The 22,388-nt window shown below is 38.6% G+C and overlaps 1 protein-coding gene across 2 annotated transcripts in view; it reads right to left on the reverse strand.

Moving 5' to 3' along the window:
* Nucleotides 1-16,139, reverse strand: part of stk11ip (serine/threonine kinase 11 interacting protein) — a 48,224-nt gene extending 32,085 nt beyond the window's left edge. For both annotated transcript variants that reach the window (XM_061985327.1, XM_061985326.1), the window contains exons 1-13: nucleotides 15,984-16,139; nucleotides 15,720-15,824; nucleotides 7,450-7,652; nucleotides 5,902-5,976; nucleotides 4,845-4,940; nucleotides 4,658-4,765; nucleotides 2,350-2,421; nucleotides 2,136-2,265; nucleotides 1,957-2,060; nucleotides 1,777-1,866; nucleotides 1,659-1,700; nucleotides 1,417-1,581; nucleotides 1,253-1,334 (exon numbers count right to left, since the gene is read on the reverse strand). In XM_061985327.1, coding sequence (XP_061841311.1) covers nucleotides 1,253-1,334; nucleotides 1,417-1,581; nucleotides 1,659-1,700; nucleotides 1,777-1,866; nucleotides 1,957-2,060; nucleotides 2,136-2,265; nucleotides 2,350-2,421; nucleotides 4,658-4,765; nucleotides 4,845-4,940; nucleotides 5,902-5,976; nucleotides 7,450-7,652; nucleotides 15,720-15,786 — 1,234 coding nt within the window. In that variant the 5' untranslated portion in view covers nucleotides 15,787-15,824; nucleotides 15,984-16,139. The remainder of the gene's footprint in view (nucleotides 1-1,252; nucleotides 1,335-1,416; nucleotides 1,582-1,658; nucleotides 1,701-1,776; nucleotides 1,867-1,956; nucleotides 2,061-2,135; nucleotides 2,266-2,349; nucleotides 2,422-4,657; nucleotides 4,766-4,844; nucleotides 4,941-5,901; nucleotides 5,977-7,449; nucleotides 7,653-15,719; nucleotides 15,825-15,983) is intronic.
* Between the last annotated feature and the right edge of the window lie 6,249 nt (nucleotides 16,140-22,388).

Genomic DNA, 22,388 nt, shown 5'->3' on the forward strand with positions numbered 1-22,388 from the left:
CTTTTAACAAATGTTGATGTAAATATGACCTCTGATGGAGTTAATGAACAACAAATTATTGCTATTGCAAGATTTTAAAACACACAGGCACCAATGTTCCCTCTAAGGTGCGCGCCTGTGCAATTGCGCACTGCTCAAGCGTCCTCTGCGCACGGCAAATCTATGCCACGCACAAAATCAAATAAAAAAATAAGTGCATAACAATTTTCGACACGACACAGACACAACAGAGAAAACCGTTTTCGTCATCATTGTTCAAATATTGTAACGTCTGTCAAGACGCTTTGAGGACATGAATTCCATCGATCACTTTACTGAGCAAAACTCTTTATTGTCGGCCATAAACACATCACCAAAACATTAGTAAAAAAAATTATATCAAGCAAAACTGGTCATTTCAAACCAGACCAAAACCAACTTTGTTATATCAACAGCAGCCGCTCGCTCTTTCTCACTTGCGCCAACACACGCACATATGGCACTCAGCCAGAGATGCGTTTACAGCCACACAAAAAGTCGGACACCTCCAACACTACACATAAAGTGTCATTCCAGGTCGTTACACTATGATGTACCAATCAAATGTGTGCTTATTCTTGTGTCATTTATTAGGAATCTTAATTTATAAATATTAATCATGAAATGCTGTTAGTATATTAAATAAATACTAATAAAAATATATTTTTTACAAACAGGAAGTTGCAGGAATGTACACATGATACCCTGCTTACATCTCATTGTGCAACATGTGAATGTTTTAATGGGAACTAAATGCAATGTCTGAAAGGGGTACAAATTATTTCCAAAGCAGGACCTCCACCCAGACAAACAATACAAGTACACAGTTCATGGAAAAACAATATTTTTTGTTATTGTCATTGTAAGTGGGCCTAAACACTCATGGAAATGACTGCTGTCATTTGATTATAATAATAAGAGAATGTTGTCTGTCTATCTGTGTTGGCCCTGCGGTGAGGTGGGGACTTGTCCAGGGTGTACCCCGCTTTCCGCCCGAATGCAGCTGAGATAGGCTCTAGCACACCCCGAAAGGGACAAGCGGTAGTAAATGGATGGATGGATGGAGATTTAACTTGTTATTTAGTCAGTTTTGGGACAGGTGTGCTGCTGGTGTAGCCACAGTGTGTACGTCTGATGTTGCTCACATGGGCTCCACTGAATGCTCAGGGAGTTTTTGCGTTTGCTCACACACATGAAAAATTTGAGGGAACATTGACAGGCACTAATAATATACCTTGTGAGGAAGACACTGTCCTGGCTTGGTTGTCCGTGTCACTGGGCTCAGAAATACTCGCTCGCCGCACTCTCACCTTGGTCTGTACTCAGAATGCATTCAAGTAAATGTACAACACCAAAGAATCCAACTCCGCCACCTTGGATCGACATTGTCCTTCATACCCTGGACTTCTTTTTGCGACTGCGAGACACTCCCACCTCTCCGACGGATACGCTGTCACTAAGCTCCCCAGCTCCACTTGACACATCTGGGTAACTCCGTTCTGACTGCGACAACGTAGGAGGAGACGACTGCCCCTGGACAACGAGTCCCGCTTTCGGCAGAACCTGTGGAAATAAAGTGGTTTTGTTTCAGCCTTTGCTTCTGTGGATCCTGGTAAACATTTTCTCAAAAGAAAACTTACGGCTAACTCTGAGGAGGAGAGCAGGATGCCATCAAGTTTAAGCTGTTAGAAGCCAAAAAGTATATTTTTCACCAGTTCATTTCAGTAACAACATAATCATCTTTTTTTTTTTACCCACTCTGAGACTGACAGCCTTTGGGGAAAGGTGGCGGACAGTACTTTTGCGGTGGGTCTTCTGGAAGTACAGCGGGTTGCCCACCAAGTTCAGCTTTATGAAAGGACATTGGAGCAGTTAAATACTAATCTTAATCTCTTAACAGCATGACCGGTGTGGGTGGATGCATGTGTGTGTTCTTACTGTTTTAAGACAGTGAAGCAAGGAGAGAGGCGCCAGCTGTGAATGCTCCAGCAGAAGATTGTAGGCAAGGTCTAAGTGCTGGAGTGATGCCAACTGTTCCACACCTATTGATGGGAGATATCTACAGTTATAGGGCACACATGATCATGTGCCTAAGTAAAATAGTGTCCACTTTATACCATTAATAGTTTCTAGTTCATTGTTCCTGAGGATGAGCGTAATCAGTTTGACTCTGGCGCTTAGGCTTAGTGTTGGCGTCCTCTGCAGGCAGTTGTAGCCCAGATTCAAGTGCTCCAGTTCACTTAAGGGCTACAGTACCGACAGAAAGAGAAGTAAAAAAAAAAGAGGAACAAACAATGCTGTTCAAAAGCAGAAGAAGAAAAGATGCCCAACCTTTAGAAATTCAGCGCACTCCTGAATCTTGTTGTGGCTTAAATCCAAAGACTTGAGGACGTTTAAGAGACTCTAAGACAAAAAAGTAGCGTGAGCTGTCATGTATCAGTAAAAAAACTAAATGGAATTACCGTATTTTTCGTATTATAAATCACAGTTTTTTTCATGCGACTTATACTCTGGAGCGACTTACGTGTGAAGTTATTAACACATTACCGTAAAAAATCAAATAATAATATATTCAGTGACAACCAAAAAAAGACTGGAATAATTGGAACTGAGTTGCAGTTCCAATTCCTCTGACGCAGTGGTTCTTAACCTTGTTGGAGGTACTGAACCCCACCAGTTTCATATGCGCATTCACCGAACTCGAACCGTAATCATAAAATGATGTTATTATATTAAAGAAATACTAATAAAGGTATATTTTACAAACAGAAAGTTACAAGAATGTACACATGATCCCATGTTTACATCTCATTGTGCAACATGCGAATGTTTTAGTGGGAACTAAATGCGATATCTGAAAGGAGTACACATTATTTCCAAAGCAGGACCCCCCCACCCAGACATATAATACTAGTACACAGCTCATGAAAAACAATATGTTATAGTCATTGTAAGTGGGCCAAAACACTTATATTAGAAAATAATCTCATGGAAATGACTGCTGTCATTTGATTACAATAATAAAACATTGAACTTGTTATTTAGTCAGGTTTGGGACAGGTGTGCTGCAGGTCTAACGTCGCTCACATGTGCTCCACTGAATGCTCAAGGAGTTTTTGCGTTTGCTCACACATATGGAAAATCAGAGGGAACATTGTTTGGGGGTATCCATAATACGCCGACAGGCATAAGTTTTTATTTACACGATGAGTCGGGCGTGTCTTGACCTCCGCGGCGGAGGCTCTGCCGAACCCCTGAGGCCGACTCACCGAACCCCTAGGGTTCGATGGAACCCAGGTTAAGAACCACTGCTCTGACGTAAGCGACGTACCGATAGAAGAGGAAGCGGCGCATTGTGTACCTTTGGAGTTGGCAGAGTTCTTTAGAAGCGACACAGAGGAAGAAGATTTCATGGGATTTAGCAATTAGGAGTGACAGATTGTTTGGTAAACGTATAGCATGTTCTATATGTTATAGTTATTTGAATGACTCTTACCATAATATGTTACGTTAACATACCAGGCATGTTCTCAGTTGGTTATTTATGCGTCATATAACGTACACTTATTCAGCCTGTTGTTCACTATTGCCTTTCAAATGTCTATTCTTGGTGTTGGATTTTTTCAAATAAATTTCCCCAAAAAATGCGACTTATACTCTAGTGCAGGGGTGTCAAACTCAAATACAGAGTGGGCCAAAATTTAAAACTGAACAAAGCCGCGGGCCAAGGTTGAACAAATTAACCATTTTAATAGGGACCCAAACAAGTCTTGCATTGAATATTGAACAAGCAAGGCTTATATAACTTTATAGTGACATGCAAAATCCAGTTTCAAATAATAATAATAATAATAATTAAAAAATATCAATGGCATATCAAATACAATTAAAAAAAAAATGGAATGCCTCTTTTCTATTTGCAGCCTTCTGAGGTAAATATCAACATTAACTTTTTCCACAGGCTAATAAATTAGAAAATAAAACAACAATGAATAAACCAACCATTCTGGACTTTAAACTGCTCAGTTTGCAACACACTGATCTAATCTGATGTGCCCAAGCCAGATACCTGCCATCTTTTCTTGGATGCTAGTTCATTAATGTCGGGGCTCAGCCTTTGAGCTGAGGCAACCTTCATTATTGAACGAAGGTGTTCATCAGTCATTATATCTCGTCCACCCGGACCACAGTCTTGGGGGCGTGCTTTAAAGGCACTGCGTTTATCGTCCTCTACGAGCTGTTGTCACGTCTGCTTTTCATCCATTCCAACATCGTGCCGGCTGGATTGGGTGAAAAGCGGACGTGCCGATTTTTGGGAGGGGCACTGAAATTTGAAAGTCTCCCCGGAGGGTTGGCAAGTATGAGAATTAGCGGTGAATGCGGTGTTACCGCGGCACCGCCGCAGAATATGATCGGTGGGCCAGCTCTAGTGTTAATTTGATATCGCCTCAAGGGCCAAGTGAAATTACACGGCGGGCCAAATTTAGCCCGCGGGCCAGAGTTTGACGCCCATGCTCTAGTGCGACTTGTATATGTTTTTTTCCTTCTTTATTATGCATTTTCGGCCGGTGCGACTTATACTCCGGAGCGACTTATACTCCGAAAAATACGGTAGTCAAGACTTTTTTTTGTATCTCACTAAAGACTGGTCAAGGCAAATGATGAAATTGTAGCTGAAGTTTAGGGTGTGCAGTTCCAGCCATGGGAGCGCAGAGCTGAGGTCACCTCCGCACAGGGAAAGCAGCTCCTGCAGGGATAGGACCTGTCACTGTCACTGTCACTGGGTCTCTTATAGTCGGACACAGTAGCAAACACACTGGTTGTACCTCCAGGGAGCTCAGGCTCTTTGAGCAGATGAAGACCTCCAATTGGGAGTAAACTCCTCTGAGCCCCTCAACACAGTGCGGGGGAATGTGCTTCAGCTGCAGAGAAACAGGAAACAAGGGCAGACTTCTTGTATTGAATTATTTTTTTTAAAAAGATGTCGAAAGGAATTCAAAGGCACAAAGTGCAGCTATACAGAGTAGCACACAAAAACAGCAAAAGTGGTAAATGAAGATTAAATGAGAATTGAAATAAAAATAAGAGTAAAACTGTTCTTATTACTGATAATTGTATAATGTTCAAATTGGCTTGAGGCACGTGCACACACTGCAAAAAGTCAGTGTTCAAAAACAAGAAAAAAATAAAAATAAATTAGGGGTATTTTACTTGAACTAAGCAAAATTATCTGCCAATAGAACAAGAAAATTCGGCTTGTCAAGACTTTCCAAAACAAGTACAATTAGCTAACCTCAATGAACCCAAAAATACCTTAAAATAAGTATATTCTCACTTATAACAAGTGCACTTTTCTTGGTAGAAAAAAAATAGACCTTTTTGCTCAATATGTTGAAAAATATTCTTAAATTAAGTAAATACTAGTGCCATTATCTTGACATAATTATATGCGCTTGGCATCATAGTTTTTTTGTTCATGCTGGAAGTAAGAAATTATTACTTTAAAAACTTAGTTTTATACTTGTGAGTGTTGATGACACAGCTTTGCATCAGTTGATATTCTAGTTTCAAGCATGTTTTACTCAATATAGGTCATCAAATCTCAGCAACGAGCTGTAATATCTTACTGAGTTAATTTAGGACCAAAACCCTTAAAACACTCTAACATAAAATCTGCTTAGTGAGAAGAATTATCTTATCAGACAGAAAATAAGCAAATATCACCCTTATTTGAGATATTTAATCTTACTTAGATTTCAGTTTTTGCAGTGCAGGATGTATAATAAATGCAATCCACTTATCTCTCAGGGAAAAAAATGAATAGCAAATGAAAGAAAATATCATCAAAAAAATAAAAAAAAGTTATTAAATAGTAAATATTACCTCCAAACTCTTTAAAGACTTGAAAGGGGAAAGTTTCACCACAGACTCTAGTCTCGTGCTGGGTGAGTTGACGAGCTGCAAAAAATGCACACATTTTAAAAAATAAATATGAAAAAAAAACATTGATCAGTGTTTTCCCACAGGACTGCAATCTATTACGGTGGTAGGTAGCGAGAGCAAGGGTGTGGTGGGTGTGATATCATCTAACTAAGTATGTGCATGCAATTTTGTGAGAAAAGTGAGCAGGAATTTTTTGTCGCTACTTTTGTTTTTGTTTTTTTAAAAGTCACTCTCAATAAGGAGCCTGTAACTGCTTTTATATGGCAGGATGCTAGGGGTGTAACGGTACACACAAATTTCGGTTCGGTACGTACCTCGGTTTAGAGGTCACAATTCGGTTCATTTTCGGGTTAGGGTTACAACAAAATATACATTTTTGGGTTATTTATTTACCAAATTTGCAAAATCTTCCACCAAAAATATTTTTCTTAGTGGAATATTTGATGTGAAGTAATCGGAACCTTGGGTAGGTCAATAATTCATAATAACATTGATTTTGATTCAATATTATGTTTTGAGCAATGAGTTTGAAAGAAAAAAAACCAGCTTTGTTTTATTAGTCAACATTGCAACTTTTTCTAAATTACAAATAACCTTTAAACTTTTTTGTTTCACTTTTGTTATGTTTTTGTTTATTTTAATAGTATTTTTAGAATGTGCCGTGGGCCTTTAAAACATTAGCTGTGGGCCGCAAATGTGTGCCCCGGAGGGCACACTTTTGACACCCCTGCTATAGATAATAAAAAATTAAATCTGATAAATCTATGGATAAAAAGCAGAGCCTGGCGACGCATGCGCGTTTATAACTCTCTTGCTCTCTCTGTCTCTGCCCCTCCCTCAAGAATGCTGCTGCGCGCACAATTAGTTTTGTTTTTAACCCCTTCTTAACCCTGAACGTACATTGAAAATACACGCAACCCTAACTCAAAATGCCGGACATTTGAGGCATTTAAGAAACCCCGCCCTGACAGCTCTGCAAAAGAGGACATGTCCGGTGAAAAGAGGACGTATGGTCAGTCTATCGTAGCCCGTTAGCTGCTAGCATGCCGTGTGTTGTGCCTCGGTGTGCATTGTTTACACAACGTGCGGTACGCTACTTAATATGTCCGTGTGGAAACTCGTTCGGTACACCTCCGAACCGAACCGGAACCCCCGTACCGAAACGGTTCAATACAAATACACGTAGTGTTACACCCCTACAGGATTCACAAAAGCTCTGGCTGCTTTTTAAAAAAGAGTGATACATGCTTTCATAAATGAGGGTCCAGATGTGTATGAGGTGTGTTAGGAAGCAGTGTTACGATGCCATACACTTTACAGACTTGGAAGGGCAACCTACATTCCAAGACAGTCCCATTATAATGTGTTTATGAGCGATGGCCGACAGATCTATTTGGGAGTCGATGACCGCCCAAATTTCTTCGTGGCAGGCCGGGAAATGAATGCATGGGAAACACTGACTATATTTACTTTGCAGTTTGAAATCACCTTAAATGAGACTGTCTTCTGCAGGATGTCAAAGAGGAACTGCAGCTGCAGCAGGGATGCAGTGTCAGCTGGGTGGGATGGCAGCGCCATGAAGCTATGCTGCTGATTCCTGGACAGCAAGTGTTGCTCAAACAGCTGGTTCAGCTGCTGCAAGCATGTCGCCGGTAGAGTCAGTGTGCTGCTGCCATCAAGCACTAAGTCACCTGGGGATGGATGACAGTACTTATCTCAGCATTGATGATGTAAACAAAGCAAGTAAAATACATTACTAGAGATGTCCAATAATGGCTTTTTTGCCGATATCCCGATATTGTCCAACTCTTAATTACCGATTCCGATATCAACCGATACCGATATATACAGTTGTGGGAATTAACACATTATTATGCCTAATTTTGTTGTGATGCCCCGCTGGATGCATTAAACAATGTAACAAGGTTTTCCAAAATAAATCAACTCAAGTCATGGTAAAAAAATGCCAACATGGCACTGCCATATTTATTATTGAAGTCACAAAGTGCATTTTTTTTTTTTAACATGCCTCAAAACAGCAGCTTGGAATTTGGGACATGCTCTCCCTGAGAGAGCATGAGGAGGTTGAGGTGGGCGGGGTTAGGGGAAGGGGGTTGAGTTGGGGGAAGGGGGTTGAGTTTTGGGGTAGCGGTGTGTATATTGTAGCGTCCCGGAAGAGTGTTTTTTATATATTTATTTTTTTTTAAATTTTTTTTTTAATTAAATCAACATAAAAAAACACAAGATACACTTTCAATTAGTGCATCAACCCAAAAAACCTCCCTCCCCCATTCACACTCATCCACACCCACTCACACAAAAGGGGTTGTTTCTTTCACACATGATTGTATGTGCTGCTGGTCCACTAACATTTTCAATAATTACTATTTTGTATGTAATTGTTTTTTATATTGTTTTACTTTTTTTTTTTACCCAACAAATTTTTTTTAATTTATTTATCTTATTTTATTTTATTTTTTAAAAAAGGACCTTATCTTCACCAGACCAGGTTGTCAATGAAAGTAGATTTGTTTAAAGGGTTTTTAAAACCAGGTCCAGTCCAGATAATGTCCAAGTCGGGCTCAGCAACACACACCGTCCCGGAAGAGTTAGTGCTGCAAGGGGTTCTGGGTATTTGTTCTGTTGTGTTTATGTTGTGTTACGGTGCGGATGTTCTCCCGAAATGGGTTTGTCATTCTTGTTTGGTGTGGGTTCACAGTGTGGCGCGTATTTGTAACAGTGTTAAAGTTGTTTATACGGCCACCCTCAGTGTGACCTGTATGGCTGTTGACCAAGTATGCATTGCATTCACTTGTGTGTGTGAAAAGCTATAGATATTATGTGATTGGGCCGGCACGCAAAGGCAGTGCCTTTAAGGTTTATTGGCGCTCTGTACTTCTCCCTACGTCCGTGTACCACACCGTACAGCGGTGTCTTAAAAAGTCATACATTTTACTTTTTGAAACCGATACCGATGATTTACGGTATTACATTTTAAGGCATTTATCGGCCGATAATATCAGCAGTCCGACATTATCGGAGATCTCTATACATTACACATGGAGAAGATAGAATGGTGTAGAACTAAACACGTCACTGGCTGCCAAAGACATGCCAGTCTCCACTTTAGTGCATTTGAGCAAGACACACAAACTCAAACTGCCGGCCGGGCGCAGTCTGTACAAGCACTATAGACACCTTGTAATAAATTCCAACAGTATTGGAATTTCCCCTCGGGGATGAATCATGTACACCCAACAATTAATGTAATAAAACAGATTAGGGCTGGGCATTAAAACGGTATCAATATTTATCGCGGTAGACAAGTTATCCATATCAATAAAGAATGTGTTTGATAAAACTTTTGATCTTTTTTTTTTTTCTTCTATGTGGGAAGAAAGCGAAAGTTGTGAAACGAGATTGGTTGCATGAACAAAGGCCCTCTCTTTTTCATCACCGAGCAACACAAGAAGTGATCACTGATCAGTGGGAGGGAAACTTTAACAATCAATCAGGTAACAGTATCAACGTTTAAGTTTAGTTGCGCCATCTTGTTGTCTCACGATTGATTCTTTGCAAGGAGTGAGAAGAGAAACTAAAAATGAGTGCAAAGAAATTGTGGATAAAACAGGAAAAGTCACCTTTTTTTTTTTTTTGGCTGTAACTGACGCAAGGCACTCGCACTCGTCCTTACCAAGACTAACAATACCACTCCACCTCAGCCGTGCTCACTCTTTAGAGCACAGCTGTAACTTCCTGGCACTAAACCTGTAGATCAGGGGTGTCAAGCGTACGGCCCGAGGGCCGGATCAGGCCTGCAAATAGGTTTTATCCGGCCCGCGGGATGAGTTTGCTAAGTATAAAAATGAACTGGAAATTTTTGAAAGAAAGAAACAGCTGTTCTAAATGTGTCCACAGGATGTTGCAGTAGCAATTCTTTATATCTTTGTAGATGATAAAATAAATAAAAATAAACTACATGATGTTAGTGCATCAGTCAAGGGAAATTGATCAAACTACATAAACAACATCCTGTAGTTTGATGTTGATATAATTTTTTTATCTTGATAGATTGAAAATTAACACCAATGAGTTGACTGATGAACATTATCACATAATTTATTCAAATAATATAAATAACGATAAATAAAGTACCGTATTTTTCGGACTATAAGTCGCAGTTTTTTTCATAGTTTGCGACTTATACTCAGGAGGAACTTATGTGTGAAATTATTAACACATTACCGTAAAATATCAAATAATATTATTTAGCTCATTCACGTATGTATAAGATTTCATGGGATTTAGCGATTAGGAGTGACAGATTGTTTGGTAAACGTATAGCATGTTCTATATGTTATAGTTATTTGAATGACTCTTACCATAATATGTTACGTTAACATACCAGTTGGTTATTTATGCCTCATATAACGTACACTTATTCAGCCTGTTGTTCACTATTCTTTATTTATTTTAAATTGCCTGTCAAATTTCTATTCTTGGTGTTGGGTTTTATCAAATAAATTTCCCCAAAAAATGCGACTTATACTCCAGTGCAACTTTGTATTTTTCCTTCTTTATTATGCATTTTCGGCCAGTGCGACTTATACTCCGAAAAATACGGTATATATACTATTAACCACAACAGGTAATTGTAAAAAAAAAAAAACAACATTATGATTTGCACAATTTCAGAATGTGCTTGTTCTATTTTTAAACAAAGAAAACAATCTGAAGTTGTCTTTCTTATTAAGTTATCGTGCCGTGATTTTACCTGTCCAACCCACTTGGGAGTAGATTTTTCTCAAATAAATCTAAATAAATCTAAAATTAGTTTGACAGCCCTGCTGTAGATGTTAATTCTTCACAGGTAGTTCTCTATGTTTAAATTGTGTACACTTTGCACTACTCTGTGCCACTTTATTAATTACATATTCCTTATGTTTACACCTTCAATTGAAGAGGTTATAGTTCAATGTACTTTTAGAATTGTGTTTACATTGATTGTTTGAGGGTTTTCCATGGTTGTGGTGACATTTCCTTTCCTTTCTGCCTTAATAACTGAGGGGATTACAATCACAGGAAGGCTACATTTTAAATACAAATGTTTACATTTAATATACAGTCGGGATCAAAAGTTTACATACACTTGTAAAGAACATAATGTCATGGCTGTCTTGAGTTTCCAATCATTTCTACAACTCTATTTTTTTTGTGATAGAGTGATTGCAGCACATACTTGTTGGTCACAAAAAACATTCATGATGTTTTGGTTCTTTTATGAATTTATTATGGGTCTACTGATCATAGAACTTTCCTCCAGAAGGTCTTATCTTTGTCCATGTGATGTCAGATGAAACAAAAATTGAGCCGTTTGGCCACAATATCCAGCAATATGTTTGGAGGAGAAAAGGTGAGACCTTTAATCCCAAGAACACCAAACCTACCATCAAGCATGGTGGTGGTAGTATTATGCTCTGTGTCTGTTTTGCTGCCAATAGAACTGGTGCTTTACAGAGAGTAAATGGGACAATGAAAAAGGAGGATTACCTCCAAATTCTTCAGGACAACCTAAAATCATCAGCCCGGAGGTTGGGTCTTGGGCGCAGTTGGGTGTTCCAACAGGACAATGACCCCAAACTAGGGATGTCCAATAATATCGGACTGCCGATATTATCGGAAGATAAATGCTTTAAAATGTAATATCGGAAATTATCGGTATCAAAATTATCGGTATCGGTTTCAAAAAGTAAAATGTATGACTTTTTAAAATGCTGCTGTGTACACGGACGTAGGGAGAAGTACAGAGTGCCAATAAACCTTAAAGGCACAGCCTTTGCGTGCCGGCCCAGTCACATAATATCTACGCCTTTTCACACACACAAGTGAATGCATAGCATACTTGGTCAACAGCCATACAGGTCACACTGAGGGTGGCCGTATAAACAACTTTAACACTGTTACAAATATGCGCCACACTGTGAACCCACACCAAACAAGAATGACAAACACATTTCGGGAGAACATCCGCACCGTAGCACAACATAAACACAACAGAACAAATACCCAGAACCCCTTGGAGCACTAACTCTTCCGGGACGCTACAATATACACCCCCCCGCCCCCCCAACCCCGCCCACCTCAACCTCCTCATGCTCTCTCAGGGAGAGCATGTCCCAAATTCCAAACTGCTGTTTTGAGGCATGTTAAAAAAAAATAATGCACTTTGTGACTTCAATAATAAATATGGCAGTGCCATGTTGGCATTTTTTTCCATGACTTGAGTTGATTTATTTTGGAAAACCTTGTTACATTGTTTAATGCATCCAGCGGGGCATCACAACAAAATTAGGCATAATAATGTGTTAATTCCACGACTGTATATATCAGTATCGGTTGATATCGGAATCGGTAATTAAGAGTTGGACAATATCGGAATATCGGATATCGGCAAAAAAGCCATTATCGGACATCTCTACTCCAAACACACGTCAAAAGTGGTAAAGGAATGGCTAAATCAGCCTAGAATTAAGGTTTTAGAATGGCCTTCCCAAAGTCCTGACTTAAACGTGTGGACAATGCTGAAGAAACAAGTCCATGTCAGAAAACCAACAAATGTAGCTGAACTGCACCAATTTTGTCAAGAGGAGTGGTCAAAAACTCAAGCAGAAGCTTGTGGATGGCTACCAAAAGCAACTTATTGCAGGTAAACTTGCCAAGGGACATGTAAGCAAATATTAACATTGCTGTATGTATACCTTATGTAACCTTGAGACCTCCGAATTCGGGAGATGGGGGGAGGAGGTGGGAGGGTGGGGGTTGAGGTGGGCGGGGGTAGCGGGGGGGGGGGGGGGGGGGGTATATTGTAGCGTCCCGGAAGAGTTAGTGCTGCAAGGGGTTCTGGGTATTTGTGCTGTTGTGTTTATGTTGTGTTATGTTATGTTGCGGATGTTCTCCCGATATGTGTTTGTCATTCTTGTTTGGTGTGGGTTCACAGTGTGGCGCATATTTGTAACAGTGTTAAAGTTGTTTATACGGCCACCCTCAGTGTGACCTGTATGGCTGTTGATCAAGTATGCGTTGCATTCACTTATGTGTGTGTAAAAGCCGCATATGTTATGTGACTGGGCCGGCACGCTGTCTGTAAGGAGGAAAAGTGGACGTGACGACAGGTTGTAGAGGACGCTAAAGGCAGTGCCTGTAAGGCACGCCCCCAATATTGTTGTCCGGGTGGGAATCGGGAGAAATTTGGGAGAATGGTTGCCCCGGGAGATTTTCGGGAGGGGCACTGAAATTCGGGAGTCTCCCTACAAAATCGGGAGGGTTGGCAAGTATGGTCACATTTTCAGTAGACCCATAATAGATTCATAAAATAACCAAACTTAATGAATGTTTTTTGTGACCAACAAGTATGTGCTCCAATCACTCTATCACAAAAAAATAAGAGTTGTAGAATTGATTGGAAACTCAAGACAGCCATGACATTATGTTCTTTATAAGTGTATGTAAAATTTTGATCGCGACTGTTACTCTCTAGTCTTTGTTTTTTTGATTGATTGATTGAAATTTTTATTAGTAGGTTGCACAGTACAGTACATATTCCGTACAATTGACCACTAAATGGTAACACCCGAATACGTTTTTCAACTTGTTTAAGTCGGGGTCCACTTAAATCGATTCAGATACATGCAGATACAGTGGGGCAAAAAAGTATTTAGTCAGCCACCAATTGTGCAAGTTCTCCCACTTAAAATGATGACAGAGGTCTGTAATTTTCATCATAGGTACACTTCAACTGTGAGAGACAGAATTTGAAAAAAAAAATCCAGGAATTCACATTGTAGGATTTTTAAAGAATTTATTTGTAAATTATGGTGGAAAATAAGTATTTGGTCAATAACAAAAATTGAACTCAATACTTTGTTATTGCCAACAAAGGTTATATTACAGAGGTCAAACGATTACTATAGGTCTTTATCAGGTTTGCACACACAGTAGCTGGTATTTTGGCCCATTCCTCCATGCAGATCTTCTCGAGAGCAGTGATGTTTTGGGGCTGTCGCCGAGCAACACGGACTTTCAACTCCCTCCACAGATTTTCTATGGGGTTGAGGTCTGGAGACTGGCTAGGCCAGGACTTTCAAAATGCTTCTTACGGAGCCACTCCTTCGTTGCCCGGGCGGTGTGTTTGGGATCATTGTCATGCTGGAAGACCCAGCCACGTTTCATCTTCAAAGCTCTCACTGATGGAAGGAGGTTTTGGCTCAAAATCTCACGATACATGGCCCCGTTCATTCTTTCCTTAACACGGATCAGTCGGCCTGTCCCCTTAGCAGAAAAACAGCCCCAAAGCATGATGTTTCCACCCCCATGCTTCACAGTAGGTATGGTGTTCTTGGGATGCAACTCAGTATTCTTCTTCCTCCAAACACGACGAGTTGAGTTTATACCAAAAAGTTCTATTTTGGTTTCATCTGACCACATGACATTCTCCCAATCCTCTGCTGTATCATCCATGTGCTCTCTGGCAAACTTCAGACGGGCCTGGACATGCACTGGCTTAAGCAGGGGGACACGTCTGGCACTGCAGGATTTGATTCCCTGTCGGCGTAGTGTGTTATTGATGGTAACCTTTGTTACTTTGGTCCCAGCTCTCTGCAGGTCATTCACCAGGTCCCCCCGTGTGGTTCTGGGATTTTTGTTCACCGTTCTCATGATCATTTTGAACCCACGGGATGAGATCTTGCGTGGAGCCCCAGATCAAGGGAGATTATCAGTGGTCTTGTATGTCTTCCATTTTTTGATAATTGCTCCCACAGTTGATTTTTTCACACCGAGCTGCTTGCCTATTGTAGATTCACTCTTCAGTCTGGTGCAGGTCTACAATTCTTTTCCTAGTGTCCTTTGACAGCTCTTTGGTCTTGGCCATAGTGGAGTTTGGAGTCTGACTGTTTGAGGCTGTGGACAGGTGTCTTTTATACAGATAACAAGTTCAAACAGGTGCCATTAATACAGGTAACAAGTGGAGGACAGAAGAGCTTCTTAAAGAAGAAGTTACAGGTCTGTGAGAGCCAGAGATCTTCCTTGTTTGAAGTGACCAAATACTTATTTTCCACCATGATTTACAAATAAATTCTTTAAAATTCCTACAATGTGAATTCCTGGATTTTTTTTTCACATTCTGTCTCTCACAGTTGAAGTGTACCTATGATGAAAATTACAGACCTCTGTCATCATTTTAAGTGGGAGAAATTGTACAATCGGTGGCTGACTAAATACTTTTTTGCCCCACTGTATATACTATCAGCATAATACAGTCATCACACAAGTTAATCATCAGAGTATATACATTGAATTATTTACAATCTGGGATGTGGGATGTGGAGGGGGGTGTGGGCGGTTAGGTTTGGTTGATATCAGCACTTTAGTCATCAACAATTGCATCATCAGAGAAATGGACATTGAAACAGTGTAGGTCTGACGTGTACAGCAAGTAGTGGACATAGAGAGAGAGATCAGAAAGCATAAGAACAAGTATCTACATTTGATTATTTACAATCCGGGGAGGTGGGATGTGGAAGGGAGGGTGTTAGTTTAGGGTTGAAGTTGTTTGGAGGTGTTCTTTTAGTGCGGTTTTCGACAGGTCATTAAAAAATTCAATAATTATCAATATCGGCCGATATTAAAACGCTTGAATACATACTGTTTACCTTCTGCGATATATTAAAATTTAATTTAGAAGAAAAAAAACAACTCACCATCATTTCGTAGAAGTGTTGCCAGGCTGTTGACAAGCGATGACTGACCACTGCAAGCATGAGCCATCCTTGGCAAGAATTAGCAACGAGCAGCAGAGAATCCTCCTGTGGCACAAGGTATTGCTTTTAAAAAGGACAAGCGGTAGAAAATGGATGGGTGGAAACAATATACCTAACTTAGCTTCAGTTAGTCAGCTAGCTGTAAAGTTAGCTCGCTCAACCCTTCCCGCCGCCGGTCAAAAGCCAAAACGAGACTTTACATACCTGGGCTACGGCATCCAGGCCAGACGACTGCCATGTGGTGTAAAACGTCATTAAATAGCTACGTTCTCATTACAAAAACAGAATAATATGTCGATGCTGTAAAGTGGGTGTATCATGGCGAGAGTTGTCAACATTCGTGTCATGTGACAAGGAAGCTTCTACGGTGGCCGTGACGTAATTTGAATTGGGAAATGCAAGGCAAAGTGTACTATATATATGAGTCTACATTTACAGCTCAACACAATAATGTTTTATTACAAGATATACACAAATAAAATAAAATAAACTTTGTTACCTCAAATCGAAACATGTCCGTTAGTTATTATGTTAGCTATTATGTGGATGCTGTAAAGTGGGTATATCTTTTTTTTATTTTTTTTTTTATTTAGTAAATCTTTATTTATAAATTGCAACATTTACAAACAATTGAAAAATAATAATGTAGCCTATTTTTATGGGCTTTCCTCTTTGTGGTGTTATATATACAGTATATGCCTTGAGCTCTTATTTTGAAGGCGCTAAGAGCGAAAGTGATGACACGTTATAATGTATCTGAGGGTTTATAAATGTTGCCTATACTGTACAAAACTACAAAATAATAAACCCAGAGGCTCAAGTTTTACACGAGGACCACTTTATTTTCTTTCTTTCAAAAACCTCCGCTCCACTATAACGTGTCATCACTTCCGCTTTTAGCGCTTTCAAAAAAAGAGCTCAGGGCATATACTGTATAACAGCGCATAACATGAACTTAACATCACAAAGAGGAAAGCCCATAAAAATAAGTTACAATAATAATCAAAATGAGCACAAAAACAAAATAATTGCAACAATTGTTTTTCAAGAAAAAGAAGAAGAATTGTATTTTGAAATATAAGAAAATTAAGCTGAAAAAAAAATAAAAAATTCAGTGTCGAAAAACAATAACTACATCCAAAACACCGTTTAATTTGTATTATATTCGACAAAAAACTAAAATAAGTAGTCAGCAAAAACAAAAACAATAAATATTGACCTCAGATTCTCGTGTCAGAAATCCGTTTTTGGTCAGATTACTGACACGAGAACCGGAAGTCAACATTTAGGCCATGAAGGCCAGTATTTTTTAAATTTTTTTTTTAACCTTTATCAATAAATTTCAACGTTTGCAAACAGTTTAGCAATAATAATCAAAGTAAGTACAAAAACATTACAAAACAGTATTAAAACAGTACAAAACAGCGCCGGGGTAATTACAACAAACTTTTTTAATTTAATTTTTTTTTTTTAAACCTTTATTTATAAATTTCAACATTAAATAAAGTGGGTGTGCAGTCATAGTTGTCAACATGTGTGTCACGTGACAAGGACGCTTCTACGGTGGCCGTGACGTATTATGAATCGGGAAATGCAAGGCAATATTTCGGAAATGTACTATATATAAGTCTAAATTTACGGTTAAACACAATCATGTATTATTACAAGATATACACCTTTTTTTTTTAAATAAAATTTTTACGTCAAACCGAAACATTTCCGTTAGTCTTTAATACAGTCTATGACCGCTGAGTGGCGCACTTGAACAGGTAACAATAAATGTGATTCCACTTGAAGCCGATACATTTTATTTGATATCCTTCATGATCAATGAATTACTTACTAGTTTGGCTAACATTTTTAATGATTACAACCAGAATAAAACACAGGAGAAACAAACCAAAAAAAGATCAACACACTTTCTCGTGAATAATGTAATACAATGAAGATAATGTAACAACATCAACAAATTAATAAAACCATTATCTCATTTCCTATTATTATTAACAATTGTTCATGCAAAATAACAAAACAAAAGCAAAAACTGCGATTGGCTCCTGCACCCAAAATCTTCCTGTGTGCAAGAACATATTCCCCGATTTCGGAAACAATACATGAATTCAACAATAAACGCAATGTACAAAACCCAAAACCAGTGAAGTTGGCACGTTGTGTAAATGGTAAATAAAAACAGAATACGATGATTTGCAAATCCTTTTCAACTTATATTCAATTGAATAGCCTGCAAAGACAGGATATTCAATGTTGGAACTAAGAAACTATGTTTGCAAATATTAGCTCATTTGGAATTTGATGCCTGCAATATGTTTAAAAAAAAGCTGGCACAATTGGCAAAAAAGACTGAGAAAGTTGAGGAATGTTCATCAAACACTTATTCGGAACATCCCGCAGGTGAACAGGCTAATTGGGAACAGGTGGGTGCCATGATTGGGTATAAAAGCAGCTTCCATGGAATGCTCAGTCATTCACAAACAAGGATGGGGCGAGGGTCACCACTTTGTGAACAAATGCGTGAGCAAATTGTTTAAGAACAACATTTCTCAACGAGCTATCGCAACGAATTTAGGGATTTCACCATCGACGGTCCGTAATATCATCGAAAGGCTCAGAGAATTTGGAGAAATTACTGCAAGTAAGCGATTATATTACCGACCTTCAAACCCTCAGGCGGTAGTGCATCAAAATCCGACATCGGTGTATAAAGGATATCACCACATGGGCTCAGGAACAGCCAGAAACTACAGTTGGTCGCTACATCTGTAAGTGCAAGTTAAAACTCTACTCTAAAACGAAAGCCATTTATCAACAACACCCAGAAACTCCGCCGGTTTCGCTCGGGCCTGAGCTCGTCTCGTGGACCAAAATAATAAAAATATCTTTCTGTATTTAAAACAAATGTAAAAAAAATATATATATGATGATGATGATGATGAAAAGATATGACTTTGAGTAAGCTGAATTTTTTATTATTATTTGTCTTGTTTTTGTTGTTGTTGTTTTTTTGTCTAATGTTGTATTTGTGTGAATGGGGCAGATAATATGTTTATTTCTGCTCTTTTTCTTTGATGGTTTATTGTAATGTTGTATCAGTTATCTATATTCATTATTGAGTGAATGAAATGAAAATAAAAATGTATTTGGAAATCTTTTGATACACCATTGGTATCAATACCGTCGATACTTGGATGCCCACCCCTACCATGAATCAAAGGTGTACCCTTATTTTCCCTACTTAACAGCATTCTGGAAATTGAATGAATGTGGTCATCTTGTGCTCGGGTGTCCAAGGTTTGATTTGTAATGGCAATATTCGGCCTGCAGCTATTTTATTTATTTTTAAATCATACAGCAACAATTAAATGCATGCAATTTTGTTTGAATAAATCACGACACAAATGTTTTCTGTATTGGTGGAAAAGGTTTGCACACCTGACGACTCACTAATCAGTTGATAGTTTGTATTTCCAACACTCACACTCATGGCCTTTATTTATCCAATCAGCGGTCCATGCACTGAGTCTTAATTAGGTGAAGTTAAAGCCAAACTCTAAACAGGTTAGTCATTCATGGTCAAATATGGAGGGGGGAAAAAAGCAAAAATCCTTTACAGCACATTTTTATACTGTTTAAAACAAATACAATATAATATTTTTTGTTTAGTAATCCCATGCTAAATTTATTTATATTGTTTACATAGATATTAATGCTGTGATATATTGTTGTGTTAGTATTTTGTGCAACATGTTCCTATTATGGACAGAAGTAGCCAGAAATTGTACTCAAGTAAGAGTACTGTTACTTTAGAGATTTATTACTCAAGTAAAAGTAAGGAGTAGTCACCCAAATATTTAATTGAGTAAAAGTAAAAAGTATGTTGTGAAAAAGCTACTCAAGTACTGAGTAACTGATGAGTAACCTGTTTGTTTAAGGATGACGGCAACAAATAATGCACAAAAACATAAAAATAGCAATGAGCAAATTCAGAGCCAGGGATATCTCTTAAGCAACTAAAACAATAATATATATTAAATAATAATACATTAACATTATAAAAATGAAGGCAAATTAAGCCACAATAACTTAACAGCACCATAGGCTCAGTAGGCGGAGATTACAAAGGAAAATAACAAGTTAGCCTTTACGCAAACCATAAACTGATAAGTGTGGGCTGCACCTGGGAACACACTGATTGGTGTTTCTATGCATGCGTGTGTGCGACTGTGCATGTGTGTGTGTGTGTGTGTGTGTCTGTCTATGAGGCTGCAGTGCGTTAATAAATGTCCCCACACGATGTACATTTGACAGTGATTCATAGCAGGGAAGCTAACATCAGCCTACGGTGACAGCCAAAATATCTACTAACGTTACTTACCGCGATGTGCTTCCTCAAATTTGACGTTGAGTTCATGTAAGCTTAAGCTTGTTGTTTGCAGCTGAAACTTTATGTGCAGTTAATCCTGTGTCCGCCTGGCTCTGTTTGATTGGTGAAACGGAGTCAAACGTCACCAGTGACTGTATTTGATTGGTGAAACGGAGTCAAACGTCACCAGTGACTGTATTTGATTGGTGAAACGCAGGCATGCGATAGATCCTACTTTGAAGGTCTGTCTGACAAACCAAAACAAACAACAGATTAACAGATCGATAAAAATCAGTAGCGAGCTGAATGTAGATAAATGGAGCGGAGTAAAAGTAGCGTTTATTCTCTATAAATATACTCAAGTAAAAGTAAAAGTATGTTGCATTAAAACTACTCTTAGAAGTACAATTTATCCCAAAAGTTACTCAAGTAGATGTAACGGAGTAAATGTAGCGCGTTACTACCCACCTCTGATTATGGAACTACACTCAAACATGTACTATAGTTTTAGTTTTAGTCTGCTGCAGCTTGCTATCAATGCAATACAAATTGTGCAACCAAACGTAAACTTACCTCGACACACCATACCCTATTCAGAAAGTGAACCAGTTCTGAATACGGCCAAATAAATCAGAAGGGAGGCCCAGGAAATATAGTTTACATTCGTGTCTGCTATTCCATCCAACTTACAGATGCCTCATGCATTTTAGACCCTTGATGGATAAACACAGTCTGGACAAGCTTAATAGAAGCTTGTTCGCCTGCAAGCTTGGCCATACTGATCGATTGGAAACTTACAGTAGCATACAGTAAGGTTACTGTAGTCACTTGTGACTTTTCATTTAGCTGATGTGCTTCAGGCAGAGGTGTCCAAACCTTACAGAAGAAAGTTCATACATAAAAATAATCTGGGGTCGGGGGTTTATATGTTTTATCATTTTGTTGGTCAAAATACACAAAAAAGTCGTTAAAGAAATCCTTAAAGTAAAATACCATGAACAAAAAAACTATACTTAGTCGGTTTGTGTTATTTAAATGAGTGTGATGTTGTCTCAAAACTATTCTAGATTTTTAAGTGTACTATCAGTCCGCCAATATTAGGAGATTTAGTGCCATAAAAATTAGATACCGTATCCTTTTTTTCTACCAGCAAGAAATCTGCGTTCAAAGAACTCCGGCTTATTAGCATACTTGCCAACCTTGAGACCTCTGATTTCGGGAGGTGGAGGTGGGGGGTGGAGGGCGTGGTCGGAGGTGGGGCGGGGGGCGTGGTTGGGGGCGTGGTTAAGATATATATATAAGAAATACTTGACTTTCAGTGAATTCTAGCTATATATATATATATATATGTATTTTTTTTTATTACATATATATATATATATATATATATATATATATATATATATATATATATATATATATATATATATGTATATATATATATATAAATAAATAAAAGAAATACTTGAATTTCAGTGTTCATTTATTTACGCATATACACACACATAACACTCATCTACTCATTGTTGAGTTAAGGGTTGAATTGTCCATCCTTGTTCTATTCTCTGTCACTATTTCAGAACACACACATTATACAAATATACATTATAAAATCAATAAGAAAATGGGAGCTCTAATTTGGGAATCTGAATTAATATCAGAAGTTCCTATATAAACATTGCGCACTCACGTCGCCTTTTTGTATTGATTACTGCAGCTGTGCACTGGATTCATTCACAAATACAAACTACAACTCACAAACACTTTAGAGTTAGGCTCCACCATCAGAATGTGTACTTAAACTTATAAAGATCACATGGATATTATTCAGTGAGTTGATTCACCAAAACTAACCTGTTATACAGGAGGAAAAAGCACACAGGACGTTTCAATTGTTCACAGACTGGTCGCGCTCATCAGAATGACAAGACACTTACGGTCTGCAGGTGATAGCATTCAATTGGGAAGAAACGCCCTACTTCCCCCTACTGACCAATGTGAATACTGATAAATGTGTAATGACAGCTCCAAAAACGAATTCAAACCACAAAATAAAATAAATAAATCAACACAAAAATGTGACACATTATGGGTGGGTCACATATGCATGTACAGTAGATGGCAGTATTGTCCTGTTTAAAAGTGTCACAACATTGCTGTTTACGGCAGACAAACTGCTTTACGGTAGATGAAAACTTGACTGCTGTTGTTGTGTGTTGTTACCGCGC

This window comes from Nerophis lumbriciformis, linkage group LG23, assembly GCF_033978685.3.
Source record: "Nerophis lumbriciformis linkage group LG23, RoL_Nlum_v2.1, whole genome shotgun sequence".
Taxonomy (NCBI): Eukaryota; Metazoa; Chordata; class Actinopteri; order Syngnathiformes; family Syngnathidae; genus Nerophis; species Nerophis lumbriciformis.